This window comes from Musa acuminata, chromosome BXJ2-8 (genome assembly GCF_036884655.1).
Source record: "Musa acuminata AAA Group cultivar baxijiao chromosome BXJ2-8, Cavendish_Baxijiao_AAA, whole genome shotgun sequence".
Lineage (NCBI taxonomy): Eukaryota > Viridiplantae > Streptophyta > Magnoliopsida > Zingiberales > Musaceae > Musa > Musa acuminata.
In genome coordinates, this window is record NC_088345.1 from 8,733,450 (window position 1) to 8,754,230 (window position 20,781).

Sequence of the window (20,781 nt, forward strand, 5' to 3'; positions counted from 1 at the left end):
TAAGGTAGAGACTGTTTGATGTAGCACACAGGGTTCTTTTTCTTTACATCTAATAGCAGAAATGTTCATCCGATGAATTTTTAGGAGGACACGATCCGATCAATGATTGAGCCAAGTATACATCACCCTAATCAGCGTACTATGAGATGCTAAGAAAATATCCCGTTCGTGCCATAAAATATTTCTTTTGGGCCAAGTACATTATAAAATCTCTATCCGATCAATAATTGAAGTCATTTACTAGTTTACCTAAACTTTTTTTACTTTTTCGTTTCACAATTAATCTGAGCATTGGAGGGATTACGTCGAAAACTTTGACCTCGATTCATATGCAGATCCGTATTTGACAAGCATCTAAAACTTCATAGACAAGCATCTAAAGCTTCGACCAAATTAGATTGGCCTATACATGACCGATATTAATATCTTCAAACAGTGAAATGGTACACAAGTGGTGCTGAAATTGACCTTAAACACTTGTGGAGACTTTTATTTTTGATCCTTTGTTACATAATTGTTTAGAGCTCACCAAAATATCTATTTTTTGATATCCTAAGTTAAATAATTATTTTTAAATTTTTTTTTTCAAGTTAGAGATTTTAAAAAATTATGAAAAGATTAACTCTTTATGAACGGATACAAAATCGTTTTAATCTATTTCTTTTGTGCTTCCATCATTCATTCCTGTGATGGAAGAAGGCTGGTTCTTTCTGTCTGCAACTACAAATGTCTGGGAGAGAAGTCACAGAAGAAAGCAAACATGGATGTAGTCGTACAACTATAATTATTATTCAGAAATATTCAGAAAGAAATCAAACGTGACATTAAATATTTCAAATCGTCAATCCAATTACAACATATACAAAATTACACGTGAGTTCTTATATATATATATATATATATATATATATATATATATATATATATATATATATATATATATATATATATATATATATATATATATATATATATATATATGGTGAATAATTAAAGTATATTAATTAATATCTTCGAAACTTGATGGAATAGTTTGACATTTAGGTCTATCTATCCAATATATTTTTAATCGAATCAGACAATAGATGACAACATATGCCTCATTACAAGTATCTTATTTCGATCAACAGATGAGAATAAGACGGCGGTAATCTCTCTCTCTCTCTGTCTCTCTCTCTCTCTCTACTTTGATTCCCCCATCATTTCACCGTGGAGACGGGGGGAGTGCAAAATGATAAGGGTAGGCCGGGGCGGGGGCCCCAACGTGACCACATTGTCGCCGCATGGGCATGCATGCACATGCTCACCACATCAGCCTTGCAGCGACAACGGCGTCCTTCGTACGTTTTTGATGCGCACGGCGCAGCGCTGAGCGGAGATTATTCCTAAGAGCAGTCGCCGTCTAATCAGCGAGGCCACCACCGGTACGTGACCTCACGCTCTTCCTTTCCCCCTCCCCTCCCCCCGCTCATTCTTTTACCGCTTTGTTACCATGCGCATGCGTCGCCGCCTCTGCTGCCGCTGCCACGAAGCAGAGAGCCGATCGAGGGAGGACGACGATGGGCGTCACCACCGGCGTCGGCAGTCCCCCTGCAGCCTCCACGTTCGCACGTTGTTGGGATGACAAGGCTTAATTGCGGAAACGATCGATCGATACCCAATAATAATGCCAAAAAAGAAGAGCAAATGAATGTACATCTCAACAGTGCATCATCATCAACTTAAACCTCGACTGACAGATGATCGATCGTCAGTAAAGAAGGGTTAAAAGAGAAGGAAAGCCACAAATAAAGTGCCGCACCAAACAACAGCTCCCCACATCGGGCACGGTAGCCATACAGCACAAGATTTAGATGCAGTGGCGGTGTATTTGTACATGCCGGCCGGAGACCCAATGCCTCTTGTAGGAGCTTATTACCATGTCCACCACCCTCCTCCTCCGGTTGCCCCGAAGGGGGAGCTCTTATTATTCCACAATAAATCATCGCCTTATATATCTGTTTTGTCGACACCTATGACACCACTAGAGTAACGATGTAGAAGAAGAAGAAGAAGAGGTAATGTTTGTGATGTTAACGATGAAGATGATCCACGACGCGAAGGTGGACGAGGTGGGATAGGAATGGAAATGGGGGTGTTGGGACGTGGATGTGGTGTTGGCAACCAAAGGTATACATATGGTACAAGGAAGAAGGGAGAGAAGTGGCGGAGATACCCCGATTCACTGAACTATGGCCAAGAAGGAACCTGGCGCAGTCGCGGTGGTCGATGAGTTGCCGCCGCCGCCGCCGCCGCTCACGTTCTGCCGCTGGAACTGTATCTTGTACTGCATCTTTCTGTCCACGTCATCGTCATCGTCATTGTCGTCGTCGTCGTCGTCGTCGTCCTCCAGGTTATCGCTGTCGGGCTCGTCCATCTTGTCGTAGTCGCCCATCACCGGCTGATGTCGCCTTTGGTCCATCAGCTCCTTCACAATGTCTTCTGGCTTCAAATGCAACGATCTGATTGGATCACGAGTACATGAGCAGTAATCGGTGAGAGCAACTGAGCCGTGCTTACCTTCTTCATCCCTTCATCAAAGAAGCTGGGCGGAGGTCCGCCGTTGCTCGTCTGCGCACAGATGCCGGCGGGACCTCCTCCGGCCTCAGCATTCCCACCATTTCCGTTACCGTTGTCGTTGCCGCTCTTGCCGGGGGCCTCGGCGGGAGGCTGCTGCCGGTGTTGTTCTTCGGACGTCGGGCTGCGATTGGCTTCTTGCTCTTGCTGCTGTGGAATTCCCACGGTGATGCTGCCACCGCCGCCGCTGCCGCTGCTGCTACCGAACAGTTTCTTGCGATAGAGAGCGTCCAATTGGTGGAAGTAAGGGCAGGTCTTGGAGTCCTCGGGCCGATTCTTGCTGCTCTCCTTCACCTTCTTGAAGTACTTGTTGATGTTCTCCCACTTCTCCTTGCATCTCTTGGCGTTCCGGTTGTAGCCGAGCCGCCGCATTCCCGCGGAGATCTCCTCCCAGAGGGGACCCTTAGGCCCGGCCTCTTGGTACCTCGAATCCAGCCCGCTCCGTAGCTTGATTAGAGCATGGACCTCCGCCTTGGGCCACCTCGAGGACGATGGCGGCTCGAAGCCCCCGCCGCCGACGCCCTCCCGAGGCTCTGAGCTGATCGGCACCAACTGTGTCGCCGATGAAGACTGATGCCGCGCGACTTCGGTGACTTGCGTGTGATGCTGCTGCTTCGACGGTGGCTGCTGCTGCTGAGGCGGAGTGTACGACGACTGTGGAGGAAGCGGTGCGATGGAGGTGGCCGGCGTGGCGGGCAATGGGATCGTCTGGCCGCTGATCTTTTGAAGATAAGAAATGACGGCGGTGTCTCGGGACGCCGCCATGGCGCGCTCTTGGACCAGCAGCTCCTGTTCCCGGCTGAGCCGCGACATCTCCTGCAGCCGCCATGCCTCCTCTCGTATCATCCGGTCCTGCTCTCTTTTCTCGATCGCCTCCAGGAAACGCTGCTGCATGGCCTCCTGCCGCTCCATCACCTGTTGCATCAGCCCCTCGAAGAAGGCCATCATCCGCCGTCTAGAGCGCGAGCCCCCGCGGCGCTTCCGCTTCCGCCCTTCCCGGCTTCCGCCGGCTACTTGGGTCTCCTCATCGTCCGACTCCGACGACGAAGAAGAGGAAGAATTTGAGGAGAAGCTGATTCCACCTGCAGCGGCGGCGGCGGCGGCCGAGCTCGAGATTCCTCGTGGGCCAAACTCGGGGGCGACCCTAGCCGGCATGGCGACTGGTGATGGGGCCGGGGCGGTGATGGGCGACGACTGAATTCTATCTGCCGGTGGGCCCGCCGTGCCCGTTGCGAAACTAAATGTGGTAGGCGAAGCAGCCGCAAGGGGCGTTGCGGCGGTCGTGTTGGCGCCGCCTCCGCCGCTGCCGTGGAGGGCCTCGAGCTGGCTGAAGAAGCGGTAGGCCTTGCCGTCCTGGCGGCCAGCTCGGCCTTCCTTGGTGCGCTTGTAGTATTTGTGCACGTTCTCGAACTTCTCCTTGCACTTCTTTGCGGTCCTCTTGTAGCCCAACTCCGCTAGCTTCCTGCTCACCGCCACCACCATTACTCATGAAGAAGAAGAAGAAGAAGAACTTGAATGCCATGGACCAAACACACAGGAAAAAATAGAGATAGATATGCCGGCCTCCATCCACACAAATGGCATCTACTCCGAATCATATGCTGACTACGACCTAAATCAATAAATAAAAATCAAGGTTGGGGGAACGACACTAAAACTAAAAGAAAGAATGCGCCTCGATGGCTGCATTGACGGCAACGCATGCGCGGTTGTGTCTTACAAAACATCCTCGGTTGTCTTAAAGCCTTTGGTTGGGATCGGTGTAGCGGTGGCATCTTTCATGGATTTCAGGGAAGAGACAATTGTAAACGGAAAGAAAAGGAGAGCGCAGGATCTGAGAGAAGAGAGATGGGAAGATATCCTCCCTCTCTCTCTCTCTCTCTCTCTCTCTCTCTCTCTCTCTCTCTTTCTCTATCTCATTTATGCTTTCTTCTTCTGCTTCTTGACAGAAGTTGAACCTCTCTCTCTCCGTCACTGCTGCAGCTGCAGTGGAGTCCGTGGTACGAATCCAAGAACAGATCGTCCGTTAGCTGTCTCGGAGAAAGACTCGGAGCGGTTTGGTTTTTCTTAACACGCCGCCGCCGCCGCAGCAGCAGCAGCAGGAGGAGGTGGTGAAGTAGAGATCCCAAGGAAACTGTTAACCAGTCTCCTTTCGTATCACAATTATAGCAACACAGGTCCGGGATGAGAGGGAAGGGAAGGTGGGGGAAAGAAGGAGCTTTAGGCTCCACATTTGGGTTGGGTTTTACCTGGAGACCTCTTCCCAGAGCGGGCCTTTAAAGGTGGCGTCCCGGAAGGCGGCGTCCATGTCGGAGCGGATCTTCAGCAGCGCCAGCGTCTCCTGCCGCGGCCAGCGGTTGCCGGGCGCGCCGCCGCGCTCGGCCTCCTCGCCCGCCCCGAGGGCCTCGTCGTCCGGGAATCCGCCGCCCATGGCGGGGCCCAGCTCGTCGAATCCGGCTGCAGGAGCTGCCGTGGCCGGGGGCCGGCTGCTGATGGGGGAGGCGGCCTCCGCCAGCTCCGACAACTGCGGCTGGAGGACGTGAGCTCGCGCAGCGGCCCCGGCGGCCGCGATCGTCGGCGTCTCCGATTGCGGCGGCGCCCCGAATTGCGACCCTCCCTGCTGCTGCTGCATGGCTCTGCAGATTGTGATCCTTTTGAGCTCTTAACAACAGTTCAGGGCGGTTAGAACCAGTTGTTGTATCACTAGTAACGGAACTCGATTCCCTCTCTTCCCTTCCTTCCGCAGTGGGGGGGGTGAGAGAGAGAGAGAGAGAGAGAGAGAGAGAGATGGGGGATTGGAGGAATCAGAAATCGGAAAAGGAAATCAGTACATGGAGTGAAAAATAATAATAATAATAATAATAAGATGGGAGCACAGACAACTGGAAAGAGAAGAAAGAGAGTAGTAGGCATTGGATAGAAAGCATGGTGACTAAAAACCCCTATTATTCCTTATAAGTATATTATACCGGTGAAAGAATAATACGTGTTCCAAATATCTGATAGTAAACAATGGGTTACTGCCCTGCCAACACGACCAGCTGTTGGGAACATTAATTATATGGTTACGGCGTGGCACGCGGTAGTCTCCTCCTCCTTTCATACCTCCACCTGACTACTGTTTGACATGGAGTTGGGTCCCACTCCTCCATTGTTCGCGATTGACCGTGAATTTTCGTTTATTTACGTGTTTCAAACGCGTTTGATTCGCACCTCACAGCTCGCAAATACATTTCCCAAACCAAACATAAAAGCATACGAAGAAATATATATATATATATATATATATATATATATATATAATCATTTTTTAAATAATATTTTTAATAGTATCAGAAAAAACATTAAAAAAAATAGAGAAAAAAAAGGGATAGATGATTGGGGGTATTCTAATCATTTATAAAATTCTAAAAACGATGGATACTTTCCAGAAAAAAAAAGAGAGGGTTTTTTCAGAAATTAGGTCAAAAAAATCAAATCCTGAAAGGGATGAAAAAAAAAAAAAAAATTGGGAGACAAGAACACATTGTTACAGCTGTCTAATGGGTCCCACCGGAGAGGGCTAGAACGTGACGGGCGAGTTTCGCGGATCCCACAGAAACCTCCCCCTACAAAATATAACCCTACACATCCTGTCATGTTACCATTCTCTCTCTCTCTCTCTGATTAAGCCAGCTAATACCAGCCGTTCTTTATGGCCAATCTTAGAGAGAGAGAGAGAGAGAGAGAGAGGGGAAGAAATAAGACCAAAGCCTAATCGGCTACCACAAGGATTCTGTGGATACCGTAAGATGTAGGAGGAGGGCCGACTAATAGCTTATATTCTAATACGTACGCATACGTAAGAAAGCCGAGTAGAAGAACTCAGAGGAGGGGGGAATCTCTCGTTCATGTGATACCCCAATATGATAACGATTGAAGACGACGCGAAATTATTAGCTCCAACAAGAAAACAACCGAGACTGTGCGGTGGCTAATTTTAAGTCTCATGTTAAGACGTCCATTTCCGGGTTTACTGCTACTTAACGTGGTGGGAGGGAGGGAGGGAGGGAGGGGTAGCGATTGAGTTATTAGGGGTGGGACCCCCCCCCCCCAAATAATTCGTCTTAATTTTCCCACGTAATTATTTTATCCCCAACAATAATTCACTTACCCCAATTGGATCCCTTGGCGTGGACTCGAGCGATAGGACTGCCACCCATGTGGGCATCGGTACTAATACACTCACTTATGCCGAGGAGTCGAATCACAGGCGATTTAACGGAGAGAAGAGACGAAGAGGGAGTACTGCTACGCAACAAAGCGTTGCGTGATGGGATGGCGCAGAGCCGATCTACGGCACTTGGAATTAATGGTGCGCCGCATGATTTGTCACGGCGTCGATCGACACGCCCACCGTCGGATCTCGATCGGAGGGCGGCGTCGGGGGACCGACGCCGTGGCGATGGGCCCATCATGTGACCGATGGGCCGGGTCGTAAATATTAGGGCGATGGAATGGGATGCGATGCGATGCGATGCCATGCGATGGCGCACGGGACCACGGAGTAAAGGCTTCTCCCCTCGCCCGTATGGAATTCGATGGCAAAGGAAGGGGGGGGGGGGGGGGGGGGGGCCATCGGCACCTAAATATGAACAAGAATCAATGTATCAATGTGCGGGTAGGGCATCGAGATTATGAGGAGTTGGCATGTTTCGGGCCGGAACAATCCGGCACGTGCGAACGTGGTCCCACAATAAGGGTGAATTTTCGACGATAAAACACCTCTTTATCTCTTTTTGGGTCTTTTTTTTCCAAATAAATATATTTAATTTTTAGAATTCTCAAACAACATTCTTTGTTTTAACCTATGATCTGAAATGCCTATCTATCTTTCCAAAATAAAAAATAATCGAAAATTCGGTGCATGGGATAGATGGAACACCGTGCGTCGCAGGGCACCAAGAGTCGAGACAGACGACTCGGCTTTTGACGAGCTCAGGAGAGGTTTTGTCGGCCAGCAAATCTGTGAAGTCCGATAACAACCAAGGGAGGTGGGAAAGAGCATGAGCTCTGAGAGAGAGAGAGAGAGAGTCCAAATACCGTTGCAAAGAGTCTCAATCATTTGAAGGTGAAAACAATGGAGAAGGATAAAAGTAAAAGTGGAGGGGGGGGGGGAAGGGGAGGGAATAAGGTAAAAGGCAGGAAGGATTAAAGTTGGATGGCACACAACCCCAAAATTTCAAAGTGGCTGACACCATCATGCCACAAAAATACCTTTTCTTTCCTACCATTACTGTCAGGATAAAGTAGTCGATTATTACTCTTCACCTCACCATAAAAATTACATCAAAGATGGGATATTTTGGTGTGTGTGTGTGTGTGTGTTAGGTTTCCATCGCACGAGTATGTCAATGCGACGTGGCACGCAGTCGAACCAGACGATCATCCGATCTAAACATAATTTTCCTAATGTTACAGTAAAATTCAAGACTTTTTTCCATTTAAATTTGGTCAGCCAAAGAAAGATTATTCCACGACGACAACGACGTGAAACCGGATGCCTAAAGAAGAAAGCATATGGAACAGTAAACCCACGTAACATTTTAGGGAAATTGGTGATACATATATATATTTTTTGGGGTTGGAGAGAGTCGAGGAATAGGAGGTTTAAAGACCATGCACGTAGCCGACGCACCATCTTATAAAGGGAATTAATTCCTTAACCCCACTAAAGGAACATGGAGCATGTGATTTTGTCCGACCACAAGCCATATATCCTTCCTCTTCAAGTTGCTCCTCACTTTGCTCCTTCACCCTGTAATTTACTTGGATTTTTCCTTCCTTTAAAACTTTTTTTTTTTTTTTACTCTTGACTCTGATACCAATCTCCCTCGTATTAATTATCTTAATATAAATAAAAAAAGGGTTCCGAATTGTCATTTCAGTGACAGTCACTTCAGTGACAGTCACTGTGCAAATTTGGATGCACCTGACTCGAGTACTCATCTGTTGTACGGAAAACACTGCTTAGTGCGAGTACCTAAACGAACCCGGTTGGGTTTGGTCCACGGACAATGGCACGATCGGCACGGAACGGCGGCGCCTGACATCGCATTACTATCGACGTCCGCGGCCGCCGTCCATGTAGCTGAGCCAATCACTCGGTCAAAGGGCTTTGATGACGAGGAAATTAAAGAGGGCAGTTGGGGAGAAGGGGGGAGGGACGAAGAGCTCGAGCCGAGCGAGCAGTGGCAACGACTCGTACGCCCCACAGAGCATGGCTCCATGGCCGGGCGCGGGAGAGCATGACAGCGACGACGCGAGGCGTCAACGCGAGCTCTCTCTCTCGCCCTCATTGAATTGGTGGAAATGTTAGGTGGTAGGATCACAATTAAGCTTACCTTTTGGTACTTGCGATCCCGCACGGGTGGCTCATCGTCGGAAGCCTTGGCAGAGTTCGGAAACGGGCCTTCACATGCAGCAGCAGCAGCAACAGCGGCGGACCAGCTTTGCAGGCTCGTAATGGCGCAGCACGGCTCGTCTCTGCAAGCGGAAGTACATGTGTCAGGGTGAACGGCCAGTGAGGAGACTTGAATCGTAAGTTTCATGGGCTGCTGAGGTGCCTCAGGACACAGCAGCTCAATTTAAGATGGAAGTCCAGACATCCCATATCAGACATACATACTCTAAAGTTCGTAAAATTAAATGTGTACATGTCCCAAGACTTTAATCGATCAAATGACATAAGAAATGAACATTGTGAGTTAGATTTTGATCTGATATGACCAAACTTATTATTATGGTATCATAATTGATGACATTACCTAATCTGTGAACATCTCTACACTTGGTGATGGAAAAAATATCTAAGCGATTCCATCCATCAAACATATCTCAATGGCATCACAACTCAATAGTAACTTGAATTGGTGCATTTTTTTTTCTTCTTGGATAGAGACTAAGATGCCTCTGTTACATGTAGAATTAGAACAACCTCTAGCAAATATCTTGAAACATATGAACATTGCAAGTAAAGTGCAGGATAAAGCAAGTCACGTCAAAAGAATACATGATTTGTTTTAGTTCCAGCTGCTTACCAAGATATATATCATTAGCCATGCAGTTTTTGATCTTATTACGATATAGAATTAGACATCCATACAAGTACATGCATCATCAAATCCTCCAAGTAACACTGGTGACAAACTTAACAACATGAATAATCGAACAGTTCAGTAACAAAGGCAGAATAAAAAGTGATGCAGTTATGATAATTCTGAAGCTAAGGAGAAAACTAAGTTGTCAAAAATGGAGAAAATTATGCAGAAGGACCCATTTATAACCATAACCAGAAGGGCAAATGTATCGGTTTTCATTTGAAAAAAAAAAAAATTAGAACCTCCGATCACTCGAGAGCATAGCTGTGCCGAAGTTCACTATTTTAAGAATAATTCCAGATGTCCGAACATGCTAAATATACCAAAGACAACTTCACTTTATAACTGATTTGTCGGTGAGAATATGTTATGGGGATGCCATACTCTTTTATTCTATGTTGATTTCAAAGATCCAGATGATAAATTGAATCAATAAGAGTCAGAAAAAAATAATCTGTAGAAGCAAATGTTCTTTAATTGGAAAAGGAACGTATCTGATAATCTGTGCCATACAGGAAACCTTAGATGAGGCCCAATTACTTCTGCTTATGATGACCACCAAATAGTTGGACCCAAGTTCATCATGTCCAAGTGTTTGATGACCTACTTTGAGAATGCTTATGGGTAAACTGAGAATGCTGGATTGACAAATAGAACTCAAATAATCCAGGGAAAACCAACACTTAAGTAAATCAAAAGCTTGTAGATTCTCCAATTTGAAAACCTTGACACCATGACACATAAACACAGAAAAGGAAATATATGTGACAGCAATAAGTTCACGGCTATGCATGAATTAGAGGATATTTGGAGGTGATACTGACTACTTAAGCAAGCATCCCAAATTATCACAGAAAAGTCTCGACAGAATAGAAAAGCGAAAAGGTACAGCATGAGAGAAAAAAGTTCAAACGAAAAACCAACTCGTATATGTTCATTGTCCATAGTGAATGATTTGAGTTATTTCCATACAATGGTCAGCCATACATAATATAATAGCCCCACCGTCATGCAAGCAGCAGACCGAACATGATGAGAAATGCTACATAGGTAACCCATCAGATAGACAAGAATAAGAATAAGTGACATGTGGGAGTCCTAAGGTACCACGGAACTTCCTGAAATAAGACATCTTTGCTCGAAAAAGATGCTTCAAGATATTAATAGCTAAAAGCTTAAACAACGGAGTAAAGCCAAATTCAAATGTGCACCTTCATTCAATTATATCTTGATTCAATGATAAAATAGGCTGTTATTAACAAGATATCTACAAAATTTCTAAAATTAGCAAGGTTCCAGTGGAAGTGGCAAAAGATGTCATTCGCCAAAAACTTATAAGAAAGAGATGAAGATGAGAACTAAAGAATCGATTGCCTTGGCACGATAAAGCTTTATATGATTATTAAAGTGGCATAACAATGGCACATACATGTCATATCATTAGGGGATCATTGCCTTGGAAAGCCATGGTCTCATTTAATCACTGAGAGTGGCACCTAGGCATCAAAATTGCTAGGGTTTGGTGCCTTGCACGTGTGCACAATTGTAACAGACAGATGCCAGCTAGTACCTCACCAGTATGTGCAGGTCAGATGGGCAATACATGATTTGGAGTTCTTGTTGTTCTATGATCTTCTTTCACATTTAAACCAATCAAACATGCGATACATGTGACCAGTGTGACATGATACCTTGTGCCTAAGGACATTCTGTTTAATGTAACTTAACTTCCACAGTTTGTCAACAATATGTGTATGAATGGTAAATTTGTTAGGCCCCACAAGGACATAAGAACCCAGTGGCAGTTATAGATTATAATTCATGATGTTTGTATCAAGGATTAGCATGCCACATACCATGCCCATGCCCAATGAATGATAACTTGATTGTGTTAGTGCACAAAAAACAGCTATACTAGCATGATACTCAAGTTTATTATACTAGCATGATACACAAAATACAGCTATACTAGCATGATACTCAGGTAGGTGCATATTGAGTACATATAATTTGCAAGTTTTTATATAACCCTAAATATAAATCCAAAGAACACGGTACCAATTCAATTAGCTTATAGTTAATCATATATTAAATGGTATCAATAGATGAAATGGGCCAAATCATGATATTAACATGTCAATATGTTCCATATTGCAGCAGCCACAACCAAGTAGCATTTTTGCAAAAAGGTATGAAACCACAACCATACTACAATGCCATCTAAAGTGACATGCCCGTAAAGAGAAAATATATATATCAAAAAGTGATTGCAGATTGGCCACAGTCCTGCCTCATTCTAAAAACCATGTCAGATATGATTCTAATTTTCTATTCAGGATTTTGTGTAGTAATGACAATAGGGCATAGGTCGGTCAACTTCAACCAAAATTTAATTTTATCATACTAATAACTTAAATAGGCCTACCCCGATAGTTAATACATGTTATATACAGTAATGAATCTGATCAAACAGGAAACTAAATCAATAATACCTCACCTGTCTAATAAAAAGAACAAAGAAAAAAAAATGAAGAGGAAGAGGAAGACACATATTATAAGGGTTATCATGGTCCTGCAAGAATAGAAACAAAATGATCCATTTTATTTAAAGGTCCAGGCCCATGCAGCATGCCAGTCCCTGGTTTTCTAATAGCTTATAAACTTTCCATGCAGTTTAAAAGATTACAGAAATTTGAAGTTAGACATGTTCATTTCAGGAGAATTTACCTGTCCAGGAACACACATGATTAACTTCATTTATAAACATATATGCGATGTAAGTGATTCTCCCTTTTTTGTAACCAAGTTATGCGTCAACCTGGCCCACATGCTTTTGGCCCCATTATCGATCATCTTTACTTCACTTTAAAACTACATAACAGTTTGTGTCCACCAAAAATAGTACTTTAAAACTATGACAAACATTTTCCAACAATCATTTTCTATTCGTGTTTTTTGTTGTTCCTTTTCTGAAACAAAAAAGCAATTGGACAAGGCTAGGACAAAGTCATCCAACAAATCCCACACTAATCACTTTAAGCAACTTCATTGTTCTCGGTTCCATCTTTTTGCCTCTTACATCAAACTCAAAACACAAGTATTATTACAAATTTATAATTGATTAAGCCCCATAAAAAAAAATTGAGTGGCCAACACCGTCCCTTTGCAACGACCTTCAACATAGAACAGATCTCAAGATTCACATCTAGGTTTTTCCTCTCACATACAAATTATACCTGTTTAGTTACTAATAGAGCGCATCAGAACTTTCTTATTATGATTGATTCCACATAAAAGATGAATTGTCCATCTCTAGTCACAAGCTACTTCTCATTTTAAATTAAGATATTATCAAGTAAGTCTATTGCTTACTATTGAAAAAGAATGTAAATTTGGTAATATTAATACGTATGTGCATTTGCAGAAGAGAGCTCAGAGACACAGCTCATGCCCTTGAGATTCATGAACTTGTATATCTTCTGATGAAAGGAAACCTCAAGTCAGGGATATGTATGTCAAAACCAAGAGAGTTCAGATAAACAGCCCATGCCCTTGAGATTCATTAACTCATAGAGCTCCTGATGCAAGTAAAACTCAATTCGGATACATGTAAGTCAACCAAATAATGCTTATGCATTGTATAACACTTGTGATAGTCCAAGTATTAATGACTTCATTCCACGCCCAAAATATTTAATTATTCAAGAACTAGCCTAGACCAAATTGGGTGAAGGAACAACATCTACTTAATTAAACAATAACATCAAGTGTTTGGAAAAATCATCATGTCACGGAGTCAGCACATCATCAAAGGAACTCATTCAAAGTTACAAGTACAGAAGTAACATGTCATTCTTCGATATATTTGCATCAAATTGTACGAAGATTATATACTCATTAACAATGCATTCTCCTTCATGTACATGATAAATGTACACACTGAGCGAGGAAAGAAAATAACTCCTTTTGATATCTAGAATACAATATAGCATACCTGACAAGGGGAAGTATGTAATTTCTTAGCAAATGGTATGTAAAGGTGGAAAAGTGCATAAAGCTTCCATTGATCAAGGGTCTGGAACAGTCTATTATCTAGCATTATGCTCCTAGCAATTCAAGTGCAACTAACTAAAATAACTAAGAATAAACAAGAAGGGCCTATGGGGAGAATAGTTTCTACGGTTTCGTTGCAGCTTCACTACTCCACTATTCAAGGTTCAATTTATCACTTAATGACCCATAAGAGTATAAGATTCACTTTATGTTTGAGTATTCTCATTGTTATCTCCAATAGAGAAAGAAAGCATCAAGCTACGGTGATCAAGAAGAGAAGAAAACCAAGATCCGTGTCTAATTATTGGGTTCAAAAATTAGATTGTCATGAGATGTTTTTTTAACATAATTCGAAGGCAAAAGATATACCCACACTGCTCAACCTCCGTTCTAGATTCGTAGAAAATGAGAAATAACTCAATATAACTATGAAACCCTGCAAGGCCTACCTTTCAGAACACCACCGTTCCATCTTCCGAGGAACATCTCCAAGCATGAAACAAAAAAGTTGAAGCATGGAGAAAATAGAGTTTTTTGCTCACAATAATCACCATCTGGTCAGATGATATACAACTTAATGCACCTTATAGTCAAAGGGAACCAGCGGCAGACCCCGAAGCTCCATGATCACACTGCCCAACTGCAATTTTCAGAGTCCCATAACGTCTTTGATTTAGTTTACAGCATAACCTTCTAGGCACCTGTACAGGAAAGAGAAAACAATCAACAATTTCATGAAATGGTATATATCATTAGTCAAGGCCTAAAAGAAGCGCAATCAGAACTGGGAAACAAACCAAGTGCCAATTTTCGCTCAATGGAGTACCAAAGACTTGGATTTCATTCACGTCAGGTAGAGGAGGTGTTCGAGGAAAGCAGAATACTTTTTTTTTTAGATTGTCTCTCCCCTTAACTCGTCTATATGAACCCAGCGTTGTATTTCCATCCCTTTCAACATTTCTCAAGAAAAACAGAACTGGCTTCTTGCAAACAGACCTATAGGTATCCCTTGTGTCAAAATCAAACTCATTCCTGTTGTTAAGCTTATTCCAAGCTATATAAGTCTGTTCAGAACGTTCCAGCTCTCGTGGAAGGACAATGGTTGGGAACACTTGGACAACGTAACCCAGAGAGACTGAGAATGTAAGCTTCCTCCTCTTGTCGTAACAAATTGACCGCTGCAAGAAACTCATAGGATCAGCCTTCATAGCCTTGGTGAAACGCTTCAGGCTTCCAAGAGTGCTCAAGCCAGGGTAGATGGGGTCAACGGCTTCAACATGGTGAATTGATACGAAAGGAGCAACAGGGTGAGCAGCCAAAAGACCATGGGCATTTCCCCTGATATCCCACTGAGACAACAACAGAAAGAAAAATAGAAATTGTGACATTGAACAGAATTAAAATGACATCAAAGCGGTAGAACTCATCACGCAATCATTCATATCAATCTTCAATACATAAGAGTATCAGCGAGTTGGTCAATTATGTGAAGAAAATTGGCCTCTGTATTAAATTTTAAAAGATGCAGAGCTCTAAAAATTGGAAGAGTAGAAACTTTTTATCATGAAATCAGTAACAATTTATTGATTCACCAAAAACATGGTAGAAAAAATTTAAAGCAAGAATAGGACAGTTGGCTACTACCATCAATTATGGATTCTGAAGAGGGACTCGCGAGCTCGGAGATGCATGCATGCAATAATGTATGTTGAATGAGCAAAAGGATTAGATACACGATAGAGATTTAGCAACAAGTACACACACCTGGTGGAAACCGTACTCGCGACTCAGAGGGACACCGAGCTCGGAGATGCATGCATGCAACCGGTCGTCGCTGCCGTACAGCTTTGGATACCTCTCGATGCACTCGTCCATCATCCCCGCGAGAGCTACGGCAAGAGGATAGCTGATGGCGATCCCCCCGCCCCCGAATGCCATCGCGTGGCTGAAGTAGGTGTTGGCGGAGTGACTTTCCGATGGGCTCCCGACATACGCCATCTCGGTCCAATCGTACTTGGCGAGCACGGCGACGAGGTTATCAGGGCAGACGATGGTGTCGTCGTCCACGAGCACAAACCACCGGGAGCCGCGGTGGCCGAGTCGGAAGGTCTCGGAGAGGATGCGGGCGATGCGGAGGCCGGAGGGGTGGCCGGTGGGGTTGGTGTATCGGAACCGAGAGATGTCCTCGGAGACGCGGACGGGGGGGAGGGATCGGGCGAGGGAGGAGTTGCGGGGCGGGCGGGGCACGCGGTCGTCGAGCCAGACGTGGCCACGCATGGCGCCGGGCCGCCACCAGAGTCGGACGAACTCGCGGCGGCGCGGCCAGAGGTGAGCGGAGCCGCCGATGCCGAAGACGAGGTGGCGGAGGGAGAGCGGGCGGAGGCGGTTGGGAGGGCCAGTAGGGGGAGGGACTCGAGTGGAGGGGCCGGGCAGCGGGGGAGGAGAGGCCCGGCGGAAGGGGGAGGCGGAGGTCCGGATGTGGGCCCAGTGGAGGCGGATAGAGGGAGAGGAGAAGACGAGGGAGAGCCAGGCGGAGGTGGCGAGGAGGAGGGCGACGACGGCAGCGGCGGATGCGGCGGCGCTTCCTCGGCGTTGGGTGCAGGGAAGGCAGTGGCGATGCGTGGAGGAGCAGGCGACGGGTGCGGGGATGCTCGCGCTCGTCGTCGTCGTCATCGTCATCGGCGGCGGTGGCAACGGTCATCGGCTCGAGGAAAAGACAGGGTTATGATGGGGGCAGAGGAGGGGGCAAAAATTGGAAGGAAACCAAACCAACAGAGCGAGTGTGTGTGTGTGTGTGAGAGACGGAGAGGGGTGCGTCGCTCAACGTGTGTTCAAATTTCAAACGGGCCGTTCTTGGACGTCGCTTCGGGGTATGGGCCCTACAGAATCTGAGAGCTGGGCAAGGGTGCAAAAGTGGGTGTGTCGGTTGCGGCGTGGCTGCTCGGGACAGCGTCGTGCCATCGCCCCTTGCTCGTTGCTTGCAGGACGGGGCGGTCGATTCCGTTACTTCATGGAGAAAAAGCTGACGTGATCCGAGTTGTTATGTTAGGTTGACCCGAAATCGAAAGCTCGTCCACGTCAGAGATTTGACCCGTGGCATCGGATCGAATCGGACCCAAATCGAACTTGCATTCGGATCACACGGTCCCATCTTGCTGCCTCTACAGTTACCAATCATCCATTGTTTTTCCCTCTTTTTCTCATCAGTTCATTGTGTAGTTCTATTCTCTCAGATCCTTGCCAGGTTATTGTTCTTTTGTACACCGTTAAAGTCCGTTATTCCAGAATTTATAGCTTTTTTTGCCACAATTATGGCGTTATTTCCGAGAATTATTGACATGTAATGGCGAGAAGAACTTTAGCGTGTTATGGAATGGTTCTTATATTACTCTTGCAGATAAATGAATTTGTAATAATAATTCCTACCGTATTTGTTCCCGTAACATGTTTTCTTTGGATCCTGTGTTTTAGGAACTCGGACGGTGACAGCGGTGTCACATGGATCATTGGGGATTGAGCCACTCGTCGCAGGCATTCAATTCAGAAGGACAAGAGGATGTGGTGCATACGCAGATAAAACGCAGCTTATATTTTATTCAGTCAAGTTAAAAAGTAGCTACACGGTGGTCGTGTGGAAACGGTCATCACACACACAGCTCGCAATACGTTTAGAGTAGAAGGGCCGGTTGCTGCTTGTGGGAGGAGGGAGGGGGGTGGAGGAGCGCGAGGGCCCTCTCGAACTGGCTCCACCTCTGCTCCAGCGTGCCGCTGTAGCCCACGGACAAACGGACGAGGCCGGGGGAGATGCCGGCCCGGGTCTTCTCCTCGGGGCTCATCTCGCTGCTGGTGCTGCTGCCGGAGCAGGACATGAGGGTCTCGTAGTATCCCAAGCTGACGGCCATGAGGCCGAACTGGGTGGTGTTCTGGAGGTGGTGCATCAGCTTGTTGGCCCGCTCCTCGGTGCCCATGTCCACGCAGAGCATGCCGCCGAAGCCGTATCCGGGGTTGGAGATCGAGGCGAGCAGGTCGTGGTGGGGGTGGTCGTCCAGCCCCGGGTAGATAACCTTGAGCCCCGCCTTCCTCATCCGGGTGGCGTACTCCAGCGCGCGGTGACAGTGCTCCTTCATCCGCAGCGACAGGTGCGGCAGCCGCTCCGAGATCTCGAACGCCACCTTGGCGTTCATGGTCGGCCCCAGCAGCATAAGGGCCCCCTGGTGCAGGTCCATCATCGAGTTCACCAGGCTCGCCGGTCCGCAGATCGCACCTGAAATGAAATGCCAGCTTCAGACCCGGTTCACAAAACAGACACGACGAGCAGTCGTCCTGTCAACGTCCACGTAGCTTTGCTCAGCCTACATGGACCGTCCGCCAGGGATGAGGACAACCGGGTCCAGCCAAACGCACTTGGAACACGTGCAAAGGCGGGACACGTACACCGATTCACATGAGTCACGAGCACTGCACACACTGTGTACACGTACCCCCTACTTCGAGGGAGGTCCCTTCGCCCATGCCGTCATCCCATCTTCTGTTTTTTTTACGAATATTCGATCAAATTAAATTTTTATTATTTATTTCTTATTTAAAAATTGCCAGAATTTTGTGTATCCCAACATATGGGAATATATATATATATATATATATATATATATATATATATATATATATATATAATTCCTTGTAACCGTCACTAAAACTCCTATAGAAGCGGCGTGCAATATTGCGATGAATAATAACAAAAGTAACTGATCCAACAGCTGGAAAAGAGAAGGGATCGGCGGGGGGGCAGTTACCTGCGATGATGTCAGCGCCACCGCTGATGAACTTGGAGACGCTGTGGACGACGACGTCGGCACCGAGCCTCGCCGGCGACACGACCATGGGAGCGAAGGTGTTGTCCACGACCAGCATCGTTCCCTTCTCCCTCGCAATCGCGCTCAGCCGCGGCACATCGGCCACGGCCAGCGTCGGATTGGCCACGGTCTCGACGTACAGGACCTTGGTTTCCCCTTCCTTAACCGCCGCCCTCACCGCGTCGAGGTCGTCGATGTCGACGAAGGTGGTGCGGATTCCGCAGGACCGGGGGAGGAAGTGCGAGAGGAGGGCGTGGGTGCCGCCGTAGAGGCATCGGGAGGCAACCACGTGACCGCCGGCGCCGCAGATCTGGATGAGGACGGATGAGATGGCGGACATACCGCTGGCGGTGCAGTAGGCGGCCTCGGTGCCCTCGACGGCGGCCATCTGGCGGCCGAGGTTGAGGACGGTTGGGTTGAAGTGCCGGCTGTAGATGTAGAAGTCGCGGTCGGGTCCGAGCTCACCCGAGAACATGCGCCGCATGGTCTCCGCCTCCATCACAGTGAACGTCGCCGACGCCTCGATCGACATGTTCACCCCGCCGTGCTCACCGAACTCGTGACGCGCGTTCGCCAGGGCCACAGCGGGGTCTCCGACCCCGCTGCCACGGGCCTTCTTGGCGGCTGGTGCCACCGCCCACTTTTTGTCGGACCCACCGTCCTTGTCCTCCTCACGGCTAGTGCTCTTGGGGTTCGAGAAGGCCGGCGATGGGATCGTCTCCGCCATTATTCCTCTTCTCTCCTAATTCCTCGGGGATTTTGGTGGATGAGCCGACGAGGACGACGAAGGGGATAATTATAGAAGAACCGCGTTAAGATGCTCCGCGGAGGAACTCCAGTTAGGTATACCGGACGAATGAATGAGACGGGCCTGACTACGCAAACGCAGGAGCGTCCAATGAATCGGGTCACGTTTCGTGAGAGCGGAGAGGAGGAGAGGTCAAGAAAGCAAGCCCTAGACGGGGCCGGCGGAAACGAGAGGCTCAAAGCCCTGTCACTTGTTCGAGGTGCCGTATGTCATTTGCGAAACGTAGATGCATTCATTATCATTATCTTTATTATTATTATTATTATTATTATTATTATTATTATTGATAAGAGGACGCGAAACATGTGCTTCGCAAGGGAGGAGATGTCTTCTTCGAACAGCTCGCGTGGTGTCACCGGATGCATCCTGAAGGCTCGAGAAGGACCCACGGAGTGCACCCTATGGTACGAGAAGGAATCTCGATTGGCAATAAAGGTTAGATTGACAGCATCTTATTATTATATTTATAGATACAATCATAGTGGTTAGAAAGAGAGGAGTTTGATGGAAATAGAATCGGGTGAAGATAGTAAGTAATACGAGATGATGGATAACCTTTGGAAAGGAATGAGAAAGGAAACCACGTTCTTTGCTAATTAATATGAGTCCCGATAAGAGCACGCCTCTTGTGGCACTCGATTTGTTTGCGTCTGTGATAGGGGAAGAAAAATGGCACAAGGCAGAAAAGGTGACGGCACGCTTGAGTTTGGTGATCCAACGTCGTCAAGGCAGGGATCTCCCTGGGGGCGCTCCTCGAACCCGCTGAGGAGGTCGGGGGCGGTGTTCGATCGGGACGGTGTAGTCGTCTCTGCCCGCGGGGCCGATGGGGACCTTCGGCTTCATACCTACACAAATGTCGGGCCAGGGTGCTCGGCCCGACCCCTCCGACGATCAAGTTAGAGGAAGATGTGAAGGGGGTTTCAAGAGGAGAAGTGTTTTTTTTTGTCTCCCCCCTTTTCTCTGATGAACGAGAGGGTACTTATAAAGGAAGCTTACTGCTGTTTGATGTGCCCGCCTGCAGGAGGCAGGCTGATAGCGTCTGACATGGGGGTTGGCATGACGTGTAGAACCGTGCTGCCGCAGGGTATAGGCGTGCCTCGGTCGTCGTCCTCCTCTTCCTCGGCTAAGCATGTTGGGTATGACGACGACGAAGTCGTTGTCTGAGAGCAGGTGACGTCGACGCATGTCGCGTCGATATTATTGCCTTCTTTGGGCAGAGTGTCGTTTAGTCATGGCTGACGTCGTAGCGCGTCATGTCACCATTATTACCCTTATCATATTCCCCCCCCCCCCCGGAAGAAGCTATGCGTCG

General features: G+C 46.9%; 3 protein-coding genes across 5 annotated transcripts; all 3 read right to left on the reverse strand.

Moving 5' to 3' along the window:
* Nucleotides 1-1,693: 1,693 nt before the first annotated feature.
* On the reverse strand, nt 1,694-5,492 carry LOC103993228 (trihelix transcription factor GTL1). 2 transcript variants are annotated; one of them, XM_009413207.3, is made up of 3 exons: nt 4,866-5,488; nt 2,560-4,078; nt 1,694-2,485 (listed from the first exon to the last, which is right to left on the reverse strand). In XM_009413207.3, the coding sequence occupies exons 1-3, from the start codon at nt 5,246-5,248 to the stop codon at nt 2,222-2,224; spliced, it is 2,166 nt and encodes a 721-aa protein (XP_009411482.2). In that variant the 5' UTR covers nt 5,249-5,488; the 3' UTR covers nt 1,694-2,221. The 2 variants fall into 2 exon arrangements, with proteins under 2 accessions (XP_009411482.2, XP_009411483.2); XM_009413208.3 differs by having other exon boundaries at nt 2,333-2,481; nt 4,866-5,492.
* Nucleotides 5,493-8,603: 3,111 nt separating this feature from the next.
* Nucleotides 8,604-16,614, reverse strand: LOC103994241 (uncharacterized). Of its 2 annotated transcripts, XM_065120688.1 has the most exons (4): nt 15,573-16,614; nt 14,606-15,157; nt 14,392-14,509; nt 8,604-9,141 (listed from the first exon to the last, which is right to left on the reverse strand). In XM_065120688.1, exons 1-3 carry the CDS (start codon nt 16,485-16,487, stop codon nt 14,399-14,401), a joined length of 1,578 nt encoding a protein of 525 aa, XP_064976760.1. In that variant the 5' UTR covers nt 16,488-16,614; the 3' UTR covers nt 8,604-9,141; nt 14,392-14,398. The 2 variants fall into 2 exon arrangements, with proteins under 2 accessions (XP_064976760.1, XP_009412850.2); XM_009414575.3 differs by lacking the exon at nt 8,604-9,141 and having other exon boundaries at nt 14,208-14,509.
* A 753-nt stretch (nt 16,615-17,367) lies between these two features.
* On the reverse strand, nt 17,368-19,429 carry LOC135619072 (methionine gamma-lyase-like). The gene is made up of 2 exons (XM_065120689.1): nt 18,602-19,429; nt 17,368-18,072 (listed from the first exon to the last, which is right to left on the reverse strand). Exons 1-2 carry the CDS (start codon nt 19,386-19,388, stop codon nt 17,477-17,479), a joined length of 1,383 nt encoding a protein of 460 aa, XP_064976761.1. The 5' UTR covers nt 19,389-19,429; the 3' UTR covers nt 17,368-17,476.
* Between the last annotated feature and the right edge of the window lie 1,352 nt (nt 19,430-20,781).